The sequence below is a fragment of the Rhea americana genome, unplaced genomic scaffold (genome assembly GCF_003343005.1).
Source record: "Rhea americana isolate MKP2758 unplaced genomic scaffold, rheAme1 scaffold_4, whole genome shotgun sequence".
NCBI classification, from domain to species: Eukaryota; Metazoa; Chordata; class Aves; order Rheiformes; family Rheidae; genus Rhea; species Rhea americana.
Genome location: NW_028186534.1, coordinates 1,757,769 through 1,775,701, shown reverse-complemented (window position 1 = coordinate 1,775,701; position 17,933 = coordinate 1,757,769). Strand labels below are relative to the sequence as shown.

Sequence of the window (17,933 nt, the reverse complement as noted above, 5' to 3'; positions counted from 1 at the left end):
CTTGATGGACCTGTTGCTGCTAAGGAGATGACAAAGCTGAACCAGGAGCCTAAGAGGAATGATGGCATTTTGAAGTGCAAGTGCAGTTGTTGCTTATGAGTGGAATAATTGGCATTTACTAGCTCCTGCCTGCTAATTTAATACAGCCTAGGAACAGATGGTTTTATTTTTATTTTAGAAATAATCAAATGAGCATCTGAGATCTATAAAAATGCTATGTGCTTGGAGAGGAGAGTATCCTTCTGTCCCCTCGATCTACTGGCAAGGGTGAGAGTCTGCATTGCTCTGCAACGTCTGCAGTCTCTCCCCTTGCGGAAGGAGGCTTGGTGATGGGACCGTGTAGGGCTTTGGAAACCCAAGCGAGAGGTGGATAATAGCCAGGCTGGCTGCGAGTTGCATTCTAACTGCATTTCAGTACCTCGGACTTCCCTGACAGCATTAGCGCGAGTCCTTTGCTCATCTGAGAGCAGTCTGATTCATCAGGTTCTCAGATGATTGAGTTACATCCATCTGATTGACATCCTACTCATAGATGAGCCCGGTGGCATTTGATTTCAGAGTAAATGTCTTATACCAAAAGTACTGCAAGCTGCAGATAACCTCCCTCGTGACAATGTGTAGGCACCTGTTTGGTAGCTGCTTTTCCTCTGGGTACTGAAATAACAGGTAGTGTCCAGGTAAGTCGATTCAGATTTTATTATAATTATTCAACAGGACAAACTTCTATAATGATGGTCCCAGCCTAATCTCTGAAGTAGTTTCAGCTGAAATGAACCAGTATAAAAACTCCCAGATTCTTTTTTTTAAGTTTGGATGGATTTTAGTATCTCAAAACAAACAAATTACTTTGAAAAATGCATTTGTATTTTGTCCAGACTCTGACCTTTATGTATTTCATTTTAGTCTTATTAAAACACTTAATTCTGTAGCTATGATCAGGTCACTCCTGCTTTTTTCCTCCCCTTTTCCTAATCTTCCTCTAACTCTAGCTTATTTGAGTCGAGTCAGCTATCAGTAGCTGTTGTTTAGCTGTCTCATAACCTTGGTAGTTCTCCACCACTTGCTTCTGCGCTGATCATGGAGCTGTGCCACTTGTATGACTTCTGCTCTTTCAGGAGTAAATGTTTGGCATTCTTTGGGCAGCAGCTCCTGTGGGTTGTTCAAAAACATCCTGACTCATGGTGAGTTCAGCCCATGGAAGCAATCCCATCGCTGGGAATTGCTGCTCGTGATCCTGGTGCAGGAAATAACCAAGGTGACGGCCTGATCTCTCACATCTCTGGCCTGAGAAGTGGGGCGACAGAACGAGATGGCTCCTTTCTGATACTCTTCCCACTGGAAATGTTGCCCCATCTGTTTCTCAAAAGGGAGACGAAAACCCAGCTTGCAAAAATCAAAATGAGGGTTGTGACATATGCTGAGTTGCGAGCTTTGACATTTGAGCTCTTGCTTTTTTTTTTTTCCTATGAGAATTGGGGAGGCACAAGTGCTCGTGGCGCAGCCTCCCTCGGACGTGAGGGTGGTGTCGGGCTGAGGTCCGCAGTGCGGGATCCAGCCCCGTGTGAACCAGACTGACGCGTCTCTACGGATCTACGACACTCGTTACTCACTACAGCCAAAGGAGTAACTGACTGCTAATTCTTTGTCCCTTCTGCCTTTCCTGTTACACCTTAAAAGTGATGGGTAGGACTTTGTCACCTGGCAGCAGTGATAATAAGTCCATGTGTTTAAAGGAAGTGAGCAAGCAGCTTGGTGGTTAATGTGCTGGTGGTTCTGGTATCTGTCACTTCTTTCTGCCTTTAGGGTGCAGTGAGAGTGATGCAGATTCTGCAAGGCCCAACCTCCAGCAGAAGTCAGGCATGTGTTTGAACAGGAAGGTAAACAAGGGCATCCTCAGAAACCTGCTAAAGTACCTAATTTTATCCAGTCTTAAAATGCCCAGGAGGAATAACATACTCAGTTTAGATTAGAAAATAACTTTTGATTATTCATCAGAATAAGTGTTTTTGTTATTAAGAATAGCTGCTGTGTCTTAGGACTTCCTCCTATTGTTACAGCTCTTCCTTGAGCAGTGGAAGTGTTTTGCGTGGTTTAAATTACATTATTTACAGTAGTAACTAGTTCTAAGCAACTTTGCAGTTCAGTTATGTAAGCATACATCTATGTCTGAACGGTGTTATGTTTTCCCTCTTCCCTCCCTCCCCAAGCCCTGGCACTATTCATTGATCTCCAGAACACTGGTTTCCATTAGCCTTGTGTCCTTGTCCAGTGGCCCCTAGCCTCAAGGCAAGGTACTAAAATGYGTGTAAATAATCTTTGGGGAATTGGTGTTTGTCCTAAATCGATCTTAATGCTGAACTTTCATTAATGGCTTCCCTGTTTCTGTTCCTCTCAACTAATCCCCTGTGTACCAGCTCAGATCTATGGTGGGGGCAAAAGGAGAACTGGGCTGCAAACCACTGTCTTGTCTCTTCTTGCTGACTACTTCTCTCTTTCCTTCTTGGGCAAGCTTTCTGTTCCTTTCATTCTCCTGATGCTGAGCACTGTATTCCTCGTTGCGTGATGCCCTCCGATGTGCAAGCCTTGCATTTCATCGCTGATTGAAATCTGGCTTCATCCTGCCCCTCTTTTAGAAGTTAGCAATGCTGCAGCTGATGGCCTGATATGTGAAAACAACTCGCGTTAAGGATGGCTTGGACAGCTGTGTCCGGCTCTGAGCGACAGCAGCTGAGGAGGGCATGGCACAGTCCCTTCGTGCCTGCGATGGGTAGTAGCCCTGGCGGGGCGGACAGCTGAAGGCGACCGTGTGTTCAGCCGTGCTGGGTGGAGGTCGCAGGTCAGGGCTGCTGCGTCCGATCATGACGTGATGAAGTGGCTCTGGCTTTGGTCACTGGCCCCCTCTAATGCAACATGGCCTCCCACCAGGTGCCAGTGGTTCCTTTGCCCTCTGCTTTATTCTTGCATGCAAGATAATAACCACCTGCACGCAAACAGTCTCTGCTCGGGAGTCGTCTGCTCGTGCTGTTTGTTCACTGCCTGAAGCGCTAACCCTCTGCTACAACTTGTAGGTGCAGTAAAGCAGATTATGTGCTCTGGCACATAGCTGGTGGCTACAGGTTAGGCGTTACGGTGGTGTGGATGGAGCATGGAAGGTCATGGTGGGGGCTGAGCTGGGGCTCCAGGATGGCAGAGCCTCGCTTCCTTGCCTGTGCTCACCTGATACAGGTGTTACCATGAGAGTTGGGAGATCTGTCCCAGCACGATGACACGTTAAATCTTATCCAGTGGAGTAACCAGTTCTCACTGCACAGACTGGGCTGGTGCAGAGCAGCCTGTGCTGGGACACAGCTCGAACTCTGCCACTGTGGTGAGCTGCGAGCAAGCTCAGCACCTGAGTGACTCTAGAAACTAGAGTAATCTCTTARTGTGATGGATAGGTAACACTGAGGATTTGATGAAAGTGGAGGGGAGGATAATTATTTCCTTGTTTTTCCAGTGTTAYGTACTGTAAAAAGGAACTTTCTTTCCTGGAGAAAAAACATAGTGTAAGGAATTTTGGCTATGTTAATTTTGGCTACTCTGCTTCAGGTATCAGTGTCTTTCACTTGCATTTGATTTTCTTTTTTTTAAAAAAGACTTTGGGGATGACAGGAAAATGAAATGCTGACTTGATACGTTGTGATGCAGCTCACGAGCTTTGCGTGAAAACAGACTTGAAGGCAGTGTCCCGATGCAGCGCGCTCAGACATACGGAGACCCTGAGGCCCCTTGGGAGACTTCTAGTGATCTAAAGCATACAGGATTTACATGATCTGCCCAGCTGAAATTCCTGGCCAYCCAAAAATATTTTGAATATTTTTTTCCCCCATCTCTTTGGCTCTGAAAAAGACTGGGTCTTTACTGAACAAGCCAAGTCACATGGATTTGGCAGGGCTCATAGATACCTTCAGAAATAACTCATGCACTAAAGCTGTGACGTTAACAGCACTGGGCCTGTACCAGTGATTCATTCACATTAATTGAATGCTGAGAGCCTTGGTATGTCTCTTTGTCTCCATATTTGATTAAKATTCAGCTCCTGGGATCCAGATGATCTTGTCCTAGCGAGCTTGGCATGTATCGCATGACGTAAGTAAGACTGCAGGTGAGAYGTGCAGGTAAACGCAAAACTAGAGTTGGAATATTTGTACAGATTCAGTCCTTCCTCAGTCCAGACTTGATTTGCCTCTGCGTCCTGTTTCTCCGCCTCCTTTCTCACAAATTTGGCAATAAACTTGCTAATTATCCTTCTCGAATACCAGCGATAGTCAGTGCTCAGAAAGAAGTGAATATGTGAAAGACTGAAAATGGCTGTAYGGCTGTGCTTCATTGTCCAAGCAGACCTTAAATTTCCAGTAGTTCTTCTGTGCTGCTTTGTAGCAATAAATGAGGTTGAATGTACTGGTGAAGGATTTTTTTTCATTCTGCACGCTTTAAATACTTCCCAGTTTTGCAACAAGCCTGGCTGATTTGTTGCTGGTTTCTGTTGCTTTAGAAACCCAGGACAATGAAGCTAGCTTGTATGAGTAACTTATTTAGCTTGTCTGTCTGAGAAGCTGTCAAAAAAATAAAAGCAGCTGGCTGAGATTGTTAAAAGAAATGTATTAAGAAGGAACATGGATGAGAGATAAAAGTAGTTACGGGTTGTCATGCCCATCTCCTTTCAGCGTTGGCAGCTTATATGCGCTTTTGTGTCYATGAGAATGAATGACCTAAAACAGGAAACCCATGTTTTAGGGCAAGGTGAGTTTAGGGTAAAGCCTTTTGGAAAGGCTGAGTCCTGTGTAGAAAATAGTAGAAATAATGCTTTCTTGAGCTTGGTAAAAACATCACAGCTTAGAGCAGTCAAATCTCCTCTCAGAAGTGGACTTGCTCTCCTCTCCTTTCTCTCCTCGCCTGTGCCTCAGAAACCYGGGAAGCTTGTGTAGTCGCATGCTGTGGTTTGCACCTCTATCCAGCATGCCTTTGGAGCAGCCATCGTCTTGTACCAGAGCAAAACCAGGGGTGGCGTTTTGATTGCTTTTGGCATGTTGGTAGGTCTTTAGTGTTGCATTTATTTTTGTAATATGCTGCTTATGTTAAAGTTGGTGCTGCTGTGAAAGCTGTAGCTCGCTGGTGGGCTTTCATGTTGACTGAATTTCTCCAGCTTGTGGTCTCCCAAGACTCTTCCAGGCTGATGCGTTTTGGGGTTCATCCGAGTTCAGTGCTGACATGGGAGAAGYTATACAGATGGTTTGAATGACAAAAAAGGGAGAGGAATGTTTCTGAGTTTTGAATTTCATCCCTCAGAGCACTCATTAGGACTGCTTGTTGTAGTGAATAAGCTAAATAAGGCACGTAGCACAAAGCGGATGAGCGAGGATTGTGGGTCTGCTGGAAGCAGGACTGAGCTAGCAAAAGCTTGCTGCAGCCGTACCGAGCTTTTCCATATGCTTGTCCTGATACCTTGAGACAGGTCCGTGTTCAGCACTGTCATTCCGGGAAGGAAGGCTGTCCTCCTGCACTGCTTCGAGTGTTCAAAATAGGAGGTGGGAACTGGGGGAGGGGAGGAGAGTTTAAAAAAAAAAAAAAAAAAANAAATGAGCAGCTATTTTATTCCGTTTATAATGCTGCTCAAATCATGTTCTCTGCCTGGACGTTTATTTCAAGGAGAAATGCAGCATAGGGGAGGAGAGTTTAAAAAAAAAAAAAAAAAAAGTTAAGAAAGACTTGGAAATTGTGGATGAGGAGAAGAAAGGGGAAGGGGAAAAAAATCCAAGAAGATTCTTGTGTACTTCCGTGCAAGAAGTTGTAGGAGTCCCACATAAAACACAGTGCCCAGTGAATAAGCTGTGCCGGGGGTAGCCAAGGGCGTCAGTCCCTGGCACGGCTTGGTGGGGCGCCGAGGACATGGACCTGGTGCTGCTTGGTGGGACATGGACCAGGCTGTTGGCCRGGCTGCTGCACGTGGCTGCGCTGGGGACGCTCGCCAGGGCAGAGTYGGCGCGCAGTCCCCTTCGTAAACGAGCCTCTCTGGGCGTGTGAAAGTGGAGCGCGTCCTGAATTCGGGCAGCGGCGGAGCGCGACTTTTGCAACAAATCAGGTGCGCATTTGCAAGGTGGGGTGAGAACATCTAGACTAGAGCAGGGGCTGGGAAAAGGGCTGTGTTAATGGGTAAGACACAAAACTTTAGTATGCGGTGGCCTCTTTGCGTGCTTTTATGATGGATGGTTTCCCTGAGAAAGCTGCTGCAGCCCTTTTAAGCCCTAGCTGGCAACGTGGGCTGAGGTCCCGTCTTGCCAGGAGGGTTGGGAACAACGAGAGCAGCTGCTAGCTGTGCTGAAGACGCCTTGCACGTCTTCCTTAGGGAAGCTTTCAGCGGCTGACTCATTTGTACCTTTAGCTTAGGGATTGGGAATAATAAAAGTTAGAGGAAAGGGAAGTTGCAAAAATACTGTGAATGGAGGTTTGGAGGAAAAAGAAGAATGAAAGGTGGGGCAGAAAATAAACACGAAAAGCTGTTGCAGATAGGGAGACGGGGAATCAGATAGTTTTATCCCTGCGCTCTTTCTTGTCTTGGTAATTGCTGAAATTTTTGGTGAAGGATCTAGGTCTTGCAAAATGAACTTTGTGGGCGTTAAGGGTTTATGCTGCTCTTTCAACACCGATGTCTTTCATAAAGCTGCAGTTTACTCACTGCAGAACTATGGCTCGATATGCTGAATCTGCTTTTTTAATAAATGTTCTGCCTCCCTCCCCACCCTACCCCACCTAATCCCCAGGCAGATGCTTTGTGCTTTTCTGGATGTTCTTTTACTTAATAGAAATGCAACGCTGAGGCACAAGCATGCTCTTTAACTCCTCCTATCCGGTGTCGCTCGTGGGAGCTGCTTTTTCCCGCGGCTGAGGCTGAAGTTAATGTTTTTGCACGGGCTCAGGGAGGTTTCTCCTCCTTATTTGACTTATTCCTCCGGGTGGCGGATGCGGCGCTTCTGCGGTGGCTTCCAGCCCGCGGTCCGKGCGGGGACGGACGGCTCTTCGGGCCGCAGGTGTAGTTACGGCGGCTCGCGCTCYGGCGGCCGGGTGGGAGGAGGAAGCGCGGCCCCGCGACGACGGGCAGCCGAGCTGGAAGCGGCGCGGGTGGAGTGAGGGCTGCCGCCCTCGGCGCCCCGGCATGGATCGGCTCGGGAAGCCCAGGCGCCGGGTGGTGCTGCAGCCCGTCGGCAGCGGCCGCAGGTACGGGCTTGAACTGGAGCGTGCTGTTTTGCTAGGTGACTGCTTTATTTTTTTTTTTTCTTTTTTTTTCTTTTCTTCCATCCAGAAGGCAAAGTGTAGAGGTAAGAAAATAACCTTTTGCCACAAGGAAAGGGGAGAAACAAAGTAAACTTCCAGAGGCAAACAAGATTTAACGTGCTTGCTAAAAACATGCTTTGACCACCTTGATGGTGAAAATATAATAAAAATCCTTTTTTTTTTTTCCTTCTTTCTTTCTAATTTGGTATTTTTTTTTTGGTGGGGATCAGTCCACCACGCTGTGCGGGAGGAGGATATTGCAAGCGTGCGTTTGGGAGGGAAGTGCTGCCGGGGGAATCCGAAGGCCACGSGTCTCCTCACGCGGCGGTGGAAGGGCCTTGGCGATGGTGTGYTTTGAGGGCTTTTCCATGCTTTGTAAAGCTGTACTCGAGTAAGAGCTGCTCGTTTATAAATACCCTGCCAAACRCACGCGCTACGGGCCAAACTACAAACTCGACCGCTTCGCTCGAGAAAATTCGTGCTGCTCGTGTGCTCGCTGAACGCTGTTGATAGGCCTATATTTACATCAGCTTAGAAATTGCACGTGTTTTTGAGGCATCTCCCTGTTGTAGGTAATTTTGTTCCTCTTGCGTGAAGGTGCTGCAGCTGCTCTGTACTGGTAGCTCTCCACCCTTTCCCCCCCACCGCTCCGGATTTCTGTGCGACTGCTCACTTTTCCTAGTTGGTTTTGGCCTTGTGGGTAGCATCAAGAAAATGAGCTTTTTTTTTTTTTTTTTTTTTTTTTTTTTTTTAAATGGGGGGTCAAAATTTGAGACTTTATTAAGAGGGGAAAAAAGAAAATCTAGGGAAGTAGAGAGACTCGCACAGGAGTAATATGGTAAAATTACTTATTTTTAAGTGGACTAGAATAAGTATCCAGTCACCCTGGGAGAAGATTACTGCAGGGTTTCTTTGATAAAAATCGAAACACTCGGTAACAACCTCGGGTTTCGTCGGACGAGTCAGAGCGGCCGGGGCGCCGGGGCGGGCAGAGCTGCGGAGCCGCCGCAGCAGGAAYGCCGCGCTTTCTCGCTAAACCTGGCCGAGACCTTCAGCGGCTCCCGGGCGGCAGCTGGCCCGCGTTCGTCCGGTCTGGCCGGCGGGCGAAGCGCTCCCCTCGCSTATCCGAGCTCCCGGGACAGACCCGAAGCGTGTCTGTGCAGCGCGGGCGTTACGAAAGGCAACGGAAGCATCCCGGTCTTCTAATTCACGGCTGTTTGTTTTTGCAGTGGTAACTGTGGGCTGTTTATTGGGTTCTCGTTAAGGCACTTACCGCTCGACTCGGTGATCTTGTTATCCTGCCTCCAAAGCGCGCCCGAGAAACCCTGCTCGCGGCTCCCGCGGGCCTCTGCGGCCGTGCCGGGGAGCCGGGGCCGGTGCGTCGCCCGTCCCGCCGGCCCCGCTCGGAGCCCTGGGTGGTGTTCCTCAAGGTGGCCCTTCTTGGAAGCTCTTCTTCCTGCAAAGTTTATCCCCCTCGTTAGAGGGCACCGAGTTGAGACCTGTTTAGAGACCTTAAACGCACGGAGCTTTAGGTGGCCGCGTAATRGCCAAGCAGCGTCTCGTGCGGGATAGCTCCTGTCTGAGGAATCCCAGCGAGGAGCTTGCAACCATCCTGCCCGCGTCCCTGCACCTCCTGCGTGCGAAGCGTAGCTCCCGTCTGCGGCGCGTCTCCCGGGCGCCCCGTTCCTGCCGCCTGGCAGGGTGCTCGTGGCATGGCTTGGTGGGCTCTCGCCAGCTCCCCACCCATCCAAACAACCACCGTGTTGCTCGTTCCCCGCTTTAATGCAGGTACAGCCCATAGAAAGGGCTACGAGAAATAAGGATTAGTTGCATCATCCTGACTTATGGTTTYGCTGATGACTTCAGACAAATATTCACTACATGTGAGTCTCCACTCTTGCAGAAAGTCTTTGTTTTAGTGAATGGTTAYGTAGAAAATAAGTTTACAGGTTTTTCTTCCTTTTTTTTTTTTAATGAAGGATTCAAAAGTACACTAACTTTTTTTTTCCTGGACGTACAAATATAGGCTGTTTTCCTGAAAGTCATGCAGTCACTGCCCCGTCCCTAGGGTGGAAGCCGAGGTGCCTGCAGGTGAAGCACCCTGCCTGAAGTCGTGGAGCGGCGGTGGAAAGAAAATCAGGGTATCTGCCCTGACGTAGCAGTAGCATGGGTAGTCTGAGCATGGGTTTAGTAACGAGGAGGTTCTGACTCACTCTGGCTGTGGCAGGATCCCTGGACAGCGCACGACGGTGCTGTGATAAACCAGGCACCGAGGGCACGGCGGCCCGCTGGCGCGGGAGCCCTGCACGCCCGCTCTGCCAGCCGTGTCCCCGCAGTACTGGAAAGGGGTAATGCGGCAGGGATGGGGAAGCGCCCGCATGTAGCAAGCGCTCTGCAATAACTGCTGTTAACTGGTCTGTGGGTTTTGGCATACCGATGTCTTGCTGATAGCTGAAAAGTGACTGAGGGATGTGCTCCTTGCTGCCACTGGAAGGACAGAACTGCTTGTGCTGGTTAGATGGACGTGGAGCATGCAAGAACAAAAGTAGGGATGGAGGTGCTTCCTCTGCTAGTTCATGATTCTCATGTAATCCATCAGTCTTATTCCAGGTTGAATTCAATATTGCAGTGCTCCTGCAACTTTGCTTTGGCCATGTCCTCCTGTCTGGCAGCAGGATTTCAGAGTCGATGAGAGGCCCCGTCTACCTCACCAGCTAACGCTGAGAAGTGACCAAAGGGCTCGTCTGTGCTGACCTTGCAGTGAGAAGAGAAGTGAATGTATGGAGCATGGCTTACGTCTTCAGAGGATGAAGTGAACTCTTGCATGATGGGACAGATGCCCAACTAAGCTTAGCTCTGAATGTTTCTGAACTGGCTACATCTACACGTGCTTACCAGTCCTGTGCTTAAGTGATACTCTAAACTTCTGTGGAAGAGACTGACCTCTAGGTAGATCAGCAATTACAGAAAAATTTTGCTGTTCCTTGGCTTGCTTATTTAGGTCCTTCCCAAACAGTGTAGATGAGCCTATTCTAAATGTAGATGTGAAAGGCGAGTGTTGAGATAGGGGTTTTCTTTTATTTTTTTTGGCTGTGAATACTTTGATGTAAAAACTTATTGTCGTGTAAGCTATTGTCTTCTCCACAGCACTGGAAGTTTTAAATAAAGCACAAGTTATCTGAAGAGATCAAAACTGGAACAGAAAGTGGTGAAGGTGCTATGGGAAAGCAACGCATTACACAGAAGCATTAGGATTCAAGAGCTCTTCACCCCATGTAGTCCTGGGCAAATAGTCACTGTCATTTCCTCTTCCTGCTGGAAGCAGGACAGCAGGATGGGAGGTGGGGACTTGGGGAATGCCTCTGCTGTTGATGGGATGGGGAAGCTGGCCCTAGTAGGAGTTGCTCAGCGTATGCAGAACTGTTTGGTGTGTCTTCCTCATCACTTGCAGAACAGGCTTCTTCAAAACAACCTTAAATATGATGCTGCTGCCGGAGCCACTTGCATAGTGGCAAATCTTGATGAACTGATTGTTCTGTTTCCAAAAACAAGCTGTAATCTTGTTAGCAAACTCCAGTAACGAGGTCTTGGCTACTCTTGCTAGTGCCACAGACACAGAGCTTCAAGTATGCAGTCTGTAAGTATGGGAAGGCCTTGATTAAACCCCCTTAGTAGAAACATGAGCTGTGGTTGGCAGCAGTGTTTTTAAAATGGGGTGGTCTAGAGGCCCTGTCCCCCTCTTTGTGGGGGGGTGCCCATGAGACAGTCCATATGTTAGTGAAGTTCCTAGGTAAGTGAGCAGATCCCCCGTGGTTGGAATTATCTGAAGATGCAAGTCAACAGTGGTAGACTGCTTTAATTATAGTTTAATTTTGGTTCTTCAACTACTTTGGTTTAGTTAGGCCAGGGAAAATAAAGTGCATTAGAAGAACATATGTTGGGTAAGTTACTGTGTATCTTGCCATGGTAATTTGATAATTAGTCTATCCTTACGCTTATGGTCTAGTCCAAGATGCTTGAACCAGTTGTAMATTTTTCACTCTGTCACCTACGAGTAAACTTAAGTATTGCCCTTCTTCCTTGAGAGGTGGGATATCTTTGCAACTGCTTTCAGTGTACTGAGGTTAGGGGAATGCAAGGAGAACAAACCTGGGCTTTAAAAGCTTGTGGCAGAACTTTCTCTGGATTGAGGCCTTTGGTTGGCTTCCCATGAACTGATTCTGCTCGGTTTGTAGGAAGTGCGTGGCGTTTATGTCCCCAAGGCATTGCTTGATGGCAATCTGCTCTCTGTGTATTGTGAAGTGTTTTGCGTAATTCTGTATGCCTAAATGAAACACCCGATTATGCGTATTTTATTTAAAAATTTAGTAATAAGTAGACTGACTTCTATTATACAGGGATCTTTTCTAGTAGTAATATTTTTGAAAGGGTGATTAAGGTTTAAATTTTAAATTCTTTTAGTAATTACATTCAAGATCTTTTTTCCTTACCTGATGTAATACTTCAAGACTTTCTCTAGCTTTTCAAATACTCCTGTTTTTTGATGCCTTTATTTTAAACAAGAGAATCCAGCCTGCTGCAAGCTGTGATTGACTGAGCTTTAGGTATTTCTCACTCTTTAGAATTAGCTGTACAGTTCTGCGATCAGATTTAAACTGCTTCCTCATGATAGGAACCTGAAAGCAAATTAAAGAGGAGCTTTTCCTGTATGAACCTTTTGTTTCCTTTAATCTTGTGCCAATCAACTGGTTTTTGACCCTGAAATAAATTGAAAGCTGGTAAGACATGCATATTTTTCCTTCCTCTGATTTAGTGTATTTACCTGTGGGAAACACTGCTGCCAGATGGTAAATGATCTTGATTCTTGATCTATTCTGTGACTTGCTGTGCTKCTCTTGAGGTTAATTCAGCCTCTCGCCACCCGTTTCTTTCTTTTCTGTGTTTCCTTGTGTTTGGCCCAGATTTTTGGAAACGTCCCTGCAGCTAGGTGCTTGTGTGTGGTAGGCCTGTCTTGTATAACTGAATTCGTCTGGTTTTGTTGCTTTTTTCWCATCTTAGTTTTTCTAGAAGCAGTATTAAAGGCGTTGCAATTCCTTGGCTCGCGCATGTCACCACCTGTTCTGCCCGAAATGCATGGGGAAGGGMTCTCTTTGCCTGTCTGCTGGAGAGGTATGCTCAGTGAGGAAAGGATGTTGAGCGAGCCGTGGAGTAGCCCAGGCAGCCACAAATTCTGCAAGAAGCTGACWAGAGTGATTCAGCCCTGGAAGGAACAAACATATAGCAACAGTGTTTAGCTGAATATATTCAAGAGGGCAGAGAGTTGCATGAGTGTTTACAATGCATTTGTTATGTGTTGACAGTATCTAGGAACAGATCAAAAACTGCTCGGAGACTTCATACCTTRGTCCAGGGCTGGTGAGCCACCAGTGCTCCCTGCCTGTGCCGTGCAGGCTTGCAGATTGTATTAGGGCTACCAGGTGCTCTGCACAGAGGTGGCCTGCAGGAGAAGTAATAAGTTGAGCCTTACAAGGTTCATGCCAGTCTGTTTAACTTCTCATAACYGTGCTGTTGATAACGTTGACCTAGAGTCACACTGAGGTTATTGGGGGGAGGGAGGTCAAGTGGATGGATCTAAGGCCCACTGAAACTAGCTCTCCTCTTAAACAAGAGGAAAAGCTTGCATTAATATGGCCAATCTTACCACMAAATCATTCCTTTATGGTCACCCTTAACTAGATCTTTCTGGCCAGTTTGCTTACTGTTGGGTTAGTTGTTAAAACTTTAAAGCATTAGGCTTTTTATGTTTACAGTGCATCTGAGTGAACTTGATTATTCCACTTACTCTTTGCCTAGTTGCAATCGAGCTGATTAACAATCTRCATGTTAAATCTAGACTATTACTACTCGTATATGTCATAGSTTGTTCTTGCTCATTGCATTTGTAAATCAAAGGAGGGCAATCTCATAAGGGCCCAGAATCTGAAATTAACTTTCCACCTGRCCAGTTGGRTATGTAAAGCAATGTGCTCAAGGGRRRMSARAAAAAAATTAAAATGTCTTGCTCTCTGGCCTTAATTTTAAGACCCGACTTTTGCCTTGGCTTGGTTCTGTGAGATAGGAACAGCAGTGCTGGCTTAGGAGCTGCAGAGCTGGGTGTTGGCTCCCGCCAGCGGTGTGTGTGCATGCATCTTTCCACCTTGGTGAAATGAGTTAGCRCAGTGGCCTATGGGGCTGTTGAGAGATAAAGATGGCTTTGAGGTGGTTTGACCCACAAGTAGTTTGGTATGGCGCTCCTAACACAGACGTGTAGTGTGACTAGCAGTGTAGCTTTTTGGTGCATCTGAGTATCCAGCTGTGGGAGGAAGCAAGATGGCTAGGGATGGTACAGAAGCAACAGTCAGAGTGGGGTAGGAGTACTTACACAGTTCGGTGTAGTTTCCAACAGTACTCCATCCTTGTACCAGTGTTGTGCAGTCATGATATGGAGCGGAGGTGCTGGTAGATCAGAARTGGCTGTTGGCAAAGGTATTCTGAGAGGGACGTTGTGACCCTTCTCAGATAGGTACAAGGGACCCGCTCTAATCTTATGGATAAGAGTTAGTCCACTTAATCATAGCATCTCTTGGATTAAAGCTTGCATCCAGAATCTAGTCTCTGGTAAGTCACGCAGAACATACAAGGCAATAGYCACACTTCTGAAAGAGCTGAATGCTCTGCTTGTGTTGTCTTAAAGATTGTTTGCTTTTTGGGCAGGCCTGGGTCAGGTGTGGGGAAGGATTGCCATAGCTACGGTGAAGCAGGCTCGCCATGGGATGTGCGCACTCTGTGCGAGCTGCCCTTGGCTTCGAGGGTTAGGTTCTGCTGGATCTGCAGAGCTAGATATAGCTTCTATCCCAGTGTGAACCGAAGGCGACTTCTCAGGTGCTAGATGAGTCTGAGGCAGAACATGAGGGAATTTTATAGTTTAGAGCTGCTCTGTCTGTATAACCTAGATCCCACAGCAGTACAGTACGGTAACTTGTGGCAAGAGTAGTTGTGCCTGCTGAGTGCGTTCCTAGAGCAAGTAGGAAAGCTTATGAGATGGTTTCTTAGCCTGAGTAGCGTTACGCACTGAGAGGCCGTGCTGTAGCCTAGTTTTGGCTGCCACAGTGTTTCTGGAGCTGATGCTGGCCAAAACAAAGTCCCTGAAGATGTCCTATAACCTCCAGCTATTCTTATGTCCCAAGTGGTGGCTTCTGCTGATTGTCATATGAAAGCATTCTGGTGGGATATCCTGGCAGGAGAGGGAATAGTCTTTTGGTAGTAGCACGGTGACTATGTTTAATCCTCTCACGAGAAGTTTGTCAGCAAATGCAAGGAAATGGGGCGGGAGGAGTATTTAAGCTGAAGAACTGGTATGAGGGAAGTGATCTAAATTCATAACCTCGATGCATAAAGACATAAGTAAAAAGGAGAAAGGGAAAATAATGATTTGGTATGGTAGCTATAGTAGAATTGAGAGAAATCAATATGAACTATGAAAGGGGGAAAAAAAAATCTTAAACATTTAGATGTTCTACCAGGCTGTGAAGTGGCCTCTTAAGAGCCCTGTTGTTTGGAAGCCCAAGTGTAAGAACATGAGAAAAAAAAAAAAGAGTAACAAATAGGACACCTTAACTTGTCAGAGGTGGGCTGGATGGCATAATAGCTCTCTTCAATTTTTAACTTCTGTATTCCTGTTTGCATTGAAATAAAAAGAAAAGCAAAAAAAGAACGAGAACTTGTTGTTCCTGTTCTCAGTGCTATTGCTGGCTCCAGGTGTTCTCAAAATGATGGTTATCACTTTAGTTTTGACCTTTAGAAGAGGGCTGCCTGCATGCATATTAGAAGAGGGAATGTGCAGAATGTGTAAGTGTGTAAATATAAGTGCAGAATATCCCATAACATATGCCTGTAATTGCTAGATCCTCAAACTTATTCCTTTAAGACTTGAAATGCTTCTTGTAACAGAAGCAAGAGAGTGCCAAAAATGCTAGTTGTGGCTTGTTAGAATGAGAGTAAGTTATTTATGGCAAAATAGCTGGCAAATATTAGTTCCTAGGCCTTTCCAGAGCTGGATGGCTAAACTAAATTTGGTGGCTATGTTTGGTTCATGTTTCTCAGGCATAAGGCTTGATCTACTTCTTGTATCGTGCCTAGAAAATAATTCTAACCTTTGTTTTGTAGTGATGACTCTTTCTATGTGTCCTTGATAACCCTTTTCAGACTATCCAGAGTAAGCGTAGTGCAGAATCTCTTGAGTTGTGTGYGTGTAACTTGAACCATTGAGGCTTTTTTAATAAGTAGGTTAAATTTATCCCTGTTTATTTTAAGCCTTTGAAAAAGGTATAGAGTGAAGTTTAAAAGGCTTACAAGCCTTTGAAGAGAWTTAAATTTCATTTTAGGAGCAGTGTTATTTTATGAAGTGGTTAGGATCTTGCACCTTTCTTTGGAGAGGTTGAAAGCTCAGCTGTGCCGGACTAGTCTGAGACTTTGGCTGCTCGTGAAGTAATTGGCAGGGTGTTAAAAACTTCTGCGTGTTTGGGTTTCCCAGGACACTTCTGGTATTTCACAAATCTGAAAAATCTGGTCTGGGCAGGAAAAAAGAGCCTCAAACATGGGAGCTGCTTGTGCCAACTAAAATACAGGCTATACAACAGCCGTGTCCAYGCGTCTTCCGTGCGGAGGACAAGTCCGCCCTGGTTGGGCGTCATCAGACTCGCTGTGCATGCACAGATCGCCTGTGCGTATGTGCACAGAGCTTGAAACATCCTGCTGTCTGTGGACGTAGAGAGCATCTGTGCCTGCTTGCAGGGGGAGTCTTGGTAGTAAACGTGGGAATAGGAGGTGTCTAAGAGGTCACTGGAAGGACAGTGAAGCAAGATGTGTTCATGCTGCCTCTTCTCACATCACTTGGACAGTATTTTTTTCTCCTGCTCTATTGGACTTTGGTCCAATTTTGCCTGTTATTGCTAAACACTAGCAAAAGGAAGTTTAGCACTTACCTCTGTTTGGCTTTTATTGCAGTCATTAATCACTGAAGACTGTACTGGGAATGTCATAACTGAATATGTGTAGCTTAATCTGTCTCTCCTTATCTCTTTCTCAGTACCAGAAATTGCTCCTGCAAAATGAGCCAGATTGCTCCGAAGAGTCCTTTGGCATCCCCATTGTCAGCGTGCATCAACTCCAGGGTAGATTCTTTGGACCACTTGTCAATGGACAGTTTTTGGCTGGAAGTAGAGAACATTAAACAGAGCAGTGAAAGCGAGCAAGAAGAATGCAGCCTTGCAGATGTCAAAACACAAGAGGGTAGGTTGCCAAAACTGTTGGGAGTGAGGGAGGGAAGACAGATGAACATCTTAGAGATAATTTTTTCTTATGCATCTGAATGATTTGGAAGCATATTGCGTTATGACTGGGATATTACCAATATTTGGTAACACTGTGTGTGTGTGTGTGTTTGTTCCTCCCTTGCTTTGGATGGTGGATAATTCCCTACGCGGGAGTGCTAGTCTGGGCTATTGCACCTTCTGAAGCAAAGCTGACTGAAGGTCAGTCAGCAGTACATTCAAGGGTGTGGAGGGGGGTATTCTTATTTATTTATTTATTTWTTAGTAATCAATTTTGGGGACTTGGACCAATTGCATTTTGACGTGAGGGTACAAAATCCTGGGATGTTGGGGAATGATAAATACCGAGAAGGACCACGCAGCCCCACAGAGGAACAGAGCAAACACGAGCTCCTCATTTTGAGCCAYGCGTGTGGGCATGTCGGACGCTCGCTTGACTGGTCGGGACTGCAGCCTGCATGGCTTCCGGCTGTTATTCTGGCCTCGTATTGAGAAGGATCCATGTGTGTAATGGAGAAAYATCTGAGGGAAAGTCCTAGTGTGATGCTAAGGCAGTGTAGGGTAAATAGGTATCCTGGATGCTTAAAGGTGGGTTTCGGAGAGTAGAGACAGGAAGATTATTATCCGCACTAAAAGGTGCGACATGGTAAATACGGAGGGCTGCTGTTAGGGTCCCTACGTAAAGGACRTAAGTTTGTTTTTTAGAACTAGAAGGGACACCAAAGTGATGCAGAAGATGAGCATGGGGAGGAGTGTCTGGAAAAGGCCGTGCTGTGAGATGACAGGCTGTCTGGGATACCCCGAAGGCTGCTGTGCTAGAGGCACTTTGATTACTGTGTGTGAGCCCGACCACAAGGAGAAGTTTCCCTTAATGCTSTGTCTTGATCTGGTGGGTGAGAGCTAACTGCTTAATTGGCAGCTGAAACCGGACGAACTTGAAATGATGCTGCAAGCGTTGGAGCCTTTGTACCAGGCTCTGGAAGGAAAAGCTCTGCTGGGGCCTTCTGGAAAGTGGCTTAGTCAAATGCTGCTTGCACTTTGAGCAYACCGTGCAAGGAGCAGCTTGGGGACGGGGGTGCGTGCGGGAGCTGAGCCCTCGGGCTTTCCCGCGCGGCGAGGTGGCCGCGAGGCGCCCCAGCCCCGGAGGCTCCGGCGCCGTCTGCGTGGAGCCGGGGAAGCTGCGCCCGGGCAGCGGTTCGCAGCCCCGTCCGGAGCTAGTGGGCGGCCAGTATGCAACTCTGCGGGAGAACT

The 17,933-nt window shown here is 46.9% G+C and overlaps 1 protein-coding gene across 6 annotated transcripts in view; it reads left to right on the top strand.

Moving 5' to 3' along the window:
• Window positions 1-17,933, top strand: part of ARHGAP40 (Rho GTPase activating protein 40) — a 41,228-nt gene that overhangs the window by 7,454 nt on the left and 15,841 nt on the right. For 3 of the 6 annotated variants that reach the window (XM_085313929.1, XM_085313928.1, XM_085313927.1), the window contains exon 2: window positions 16,439-16,641. In XM_085313929.1, the coding sequence (XP_085170055.1) occupies window positions 16,461-16,641 (181 nt within the window). In that variant the 5' untranslated portion in view covers window positions 16,439-16,460. Of the gene's footprint in view, window positions 1-6,981; window positions 7,255-10,573; window positions 10,587-16,438; window positions 16,642-17,933 lie in introns of those variants that run through there. The other 3 variants (XM_085313926.1, XM_085313925.1, XM_085313930.1) reach the window with 2 other exon arrangements.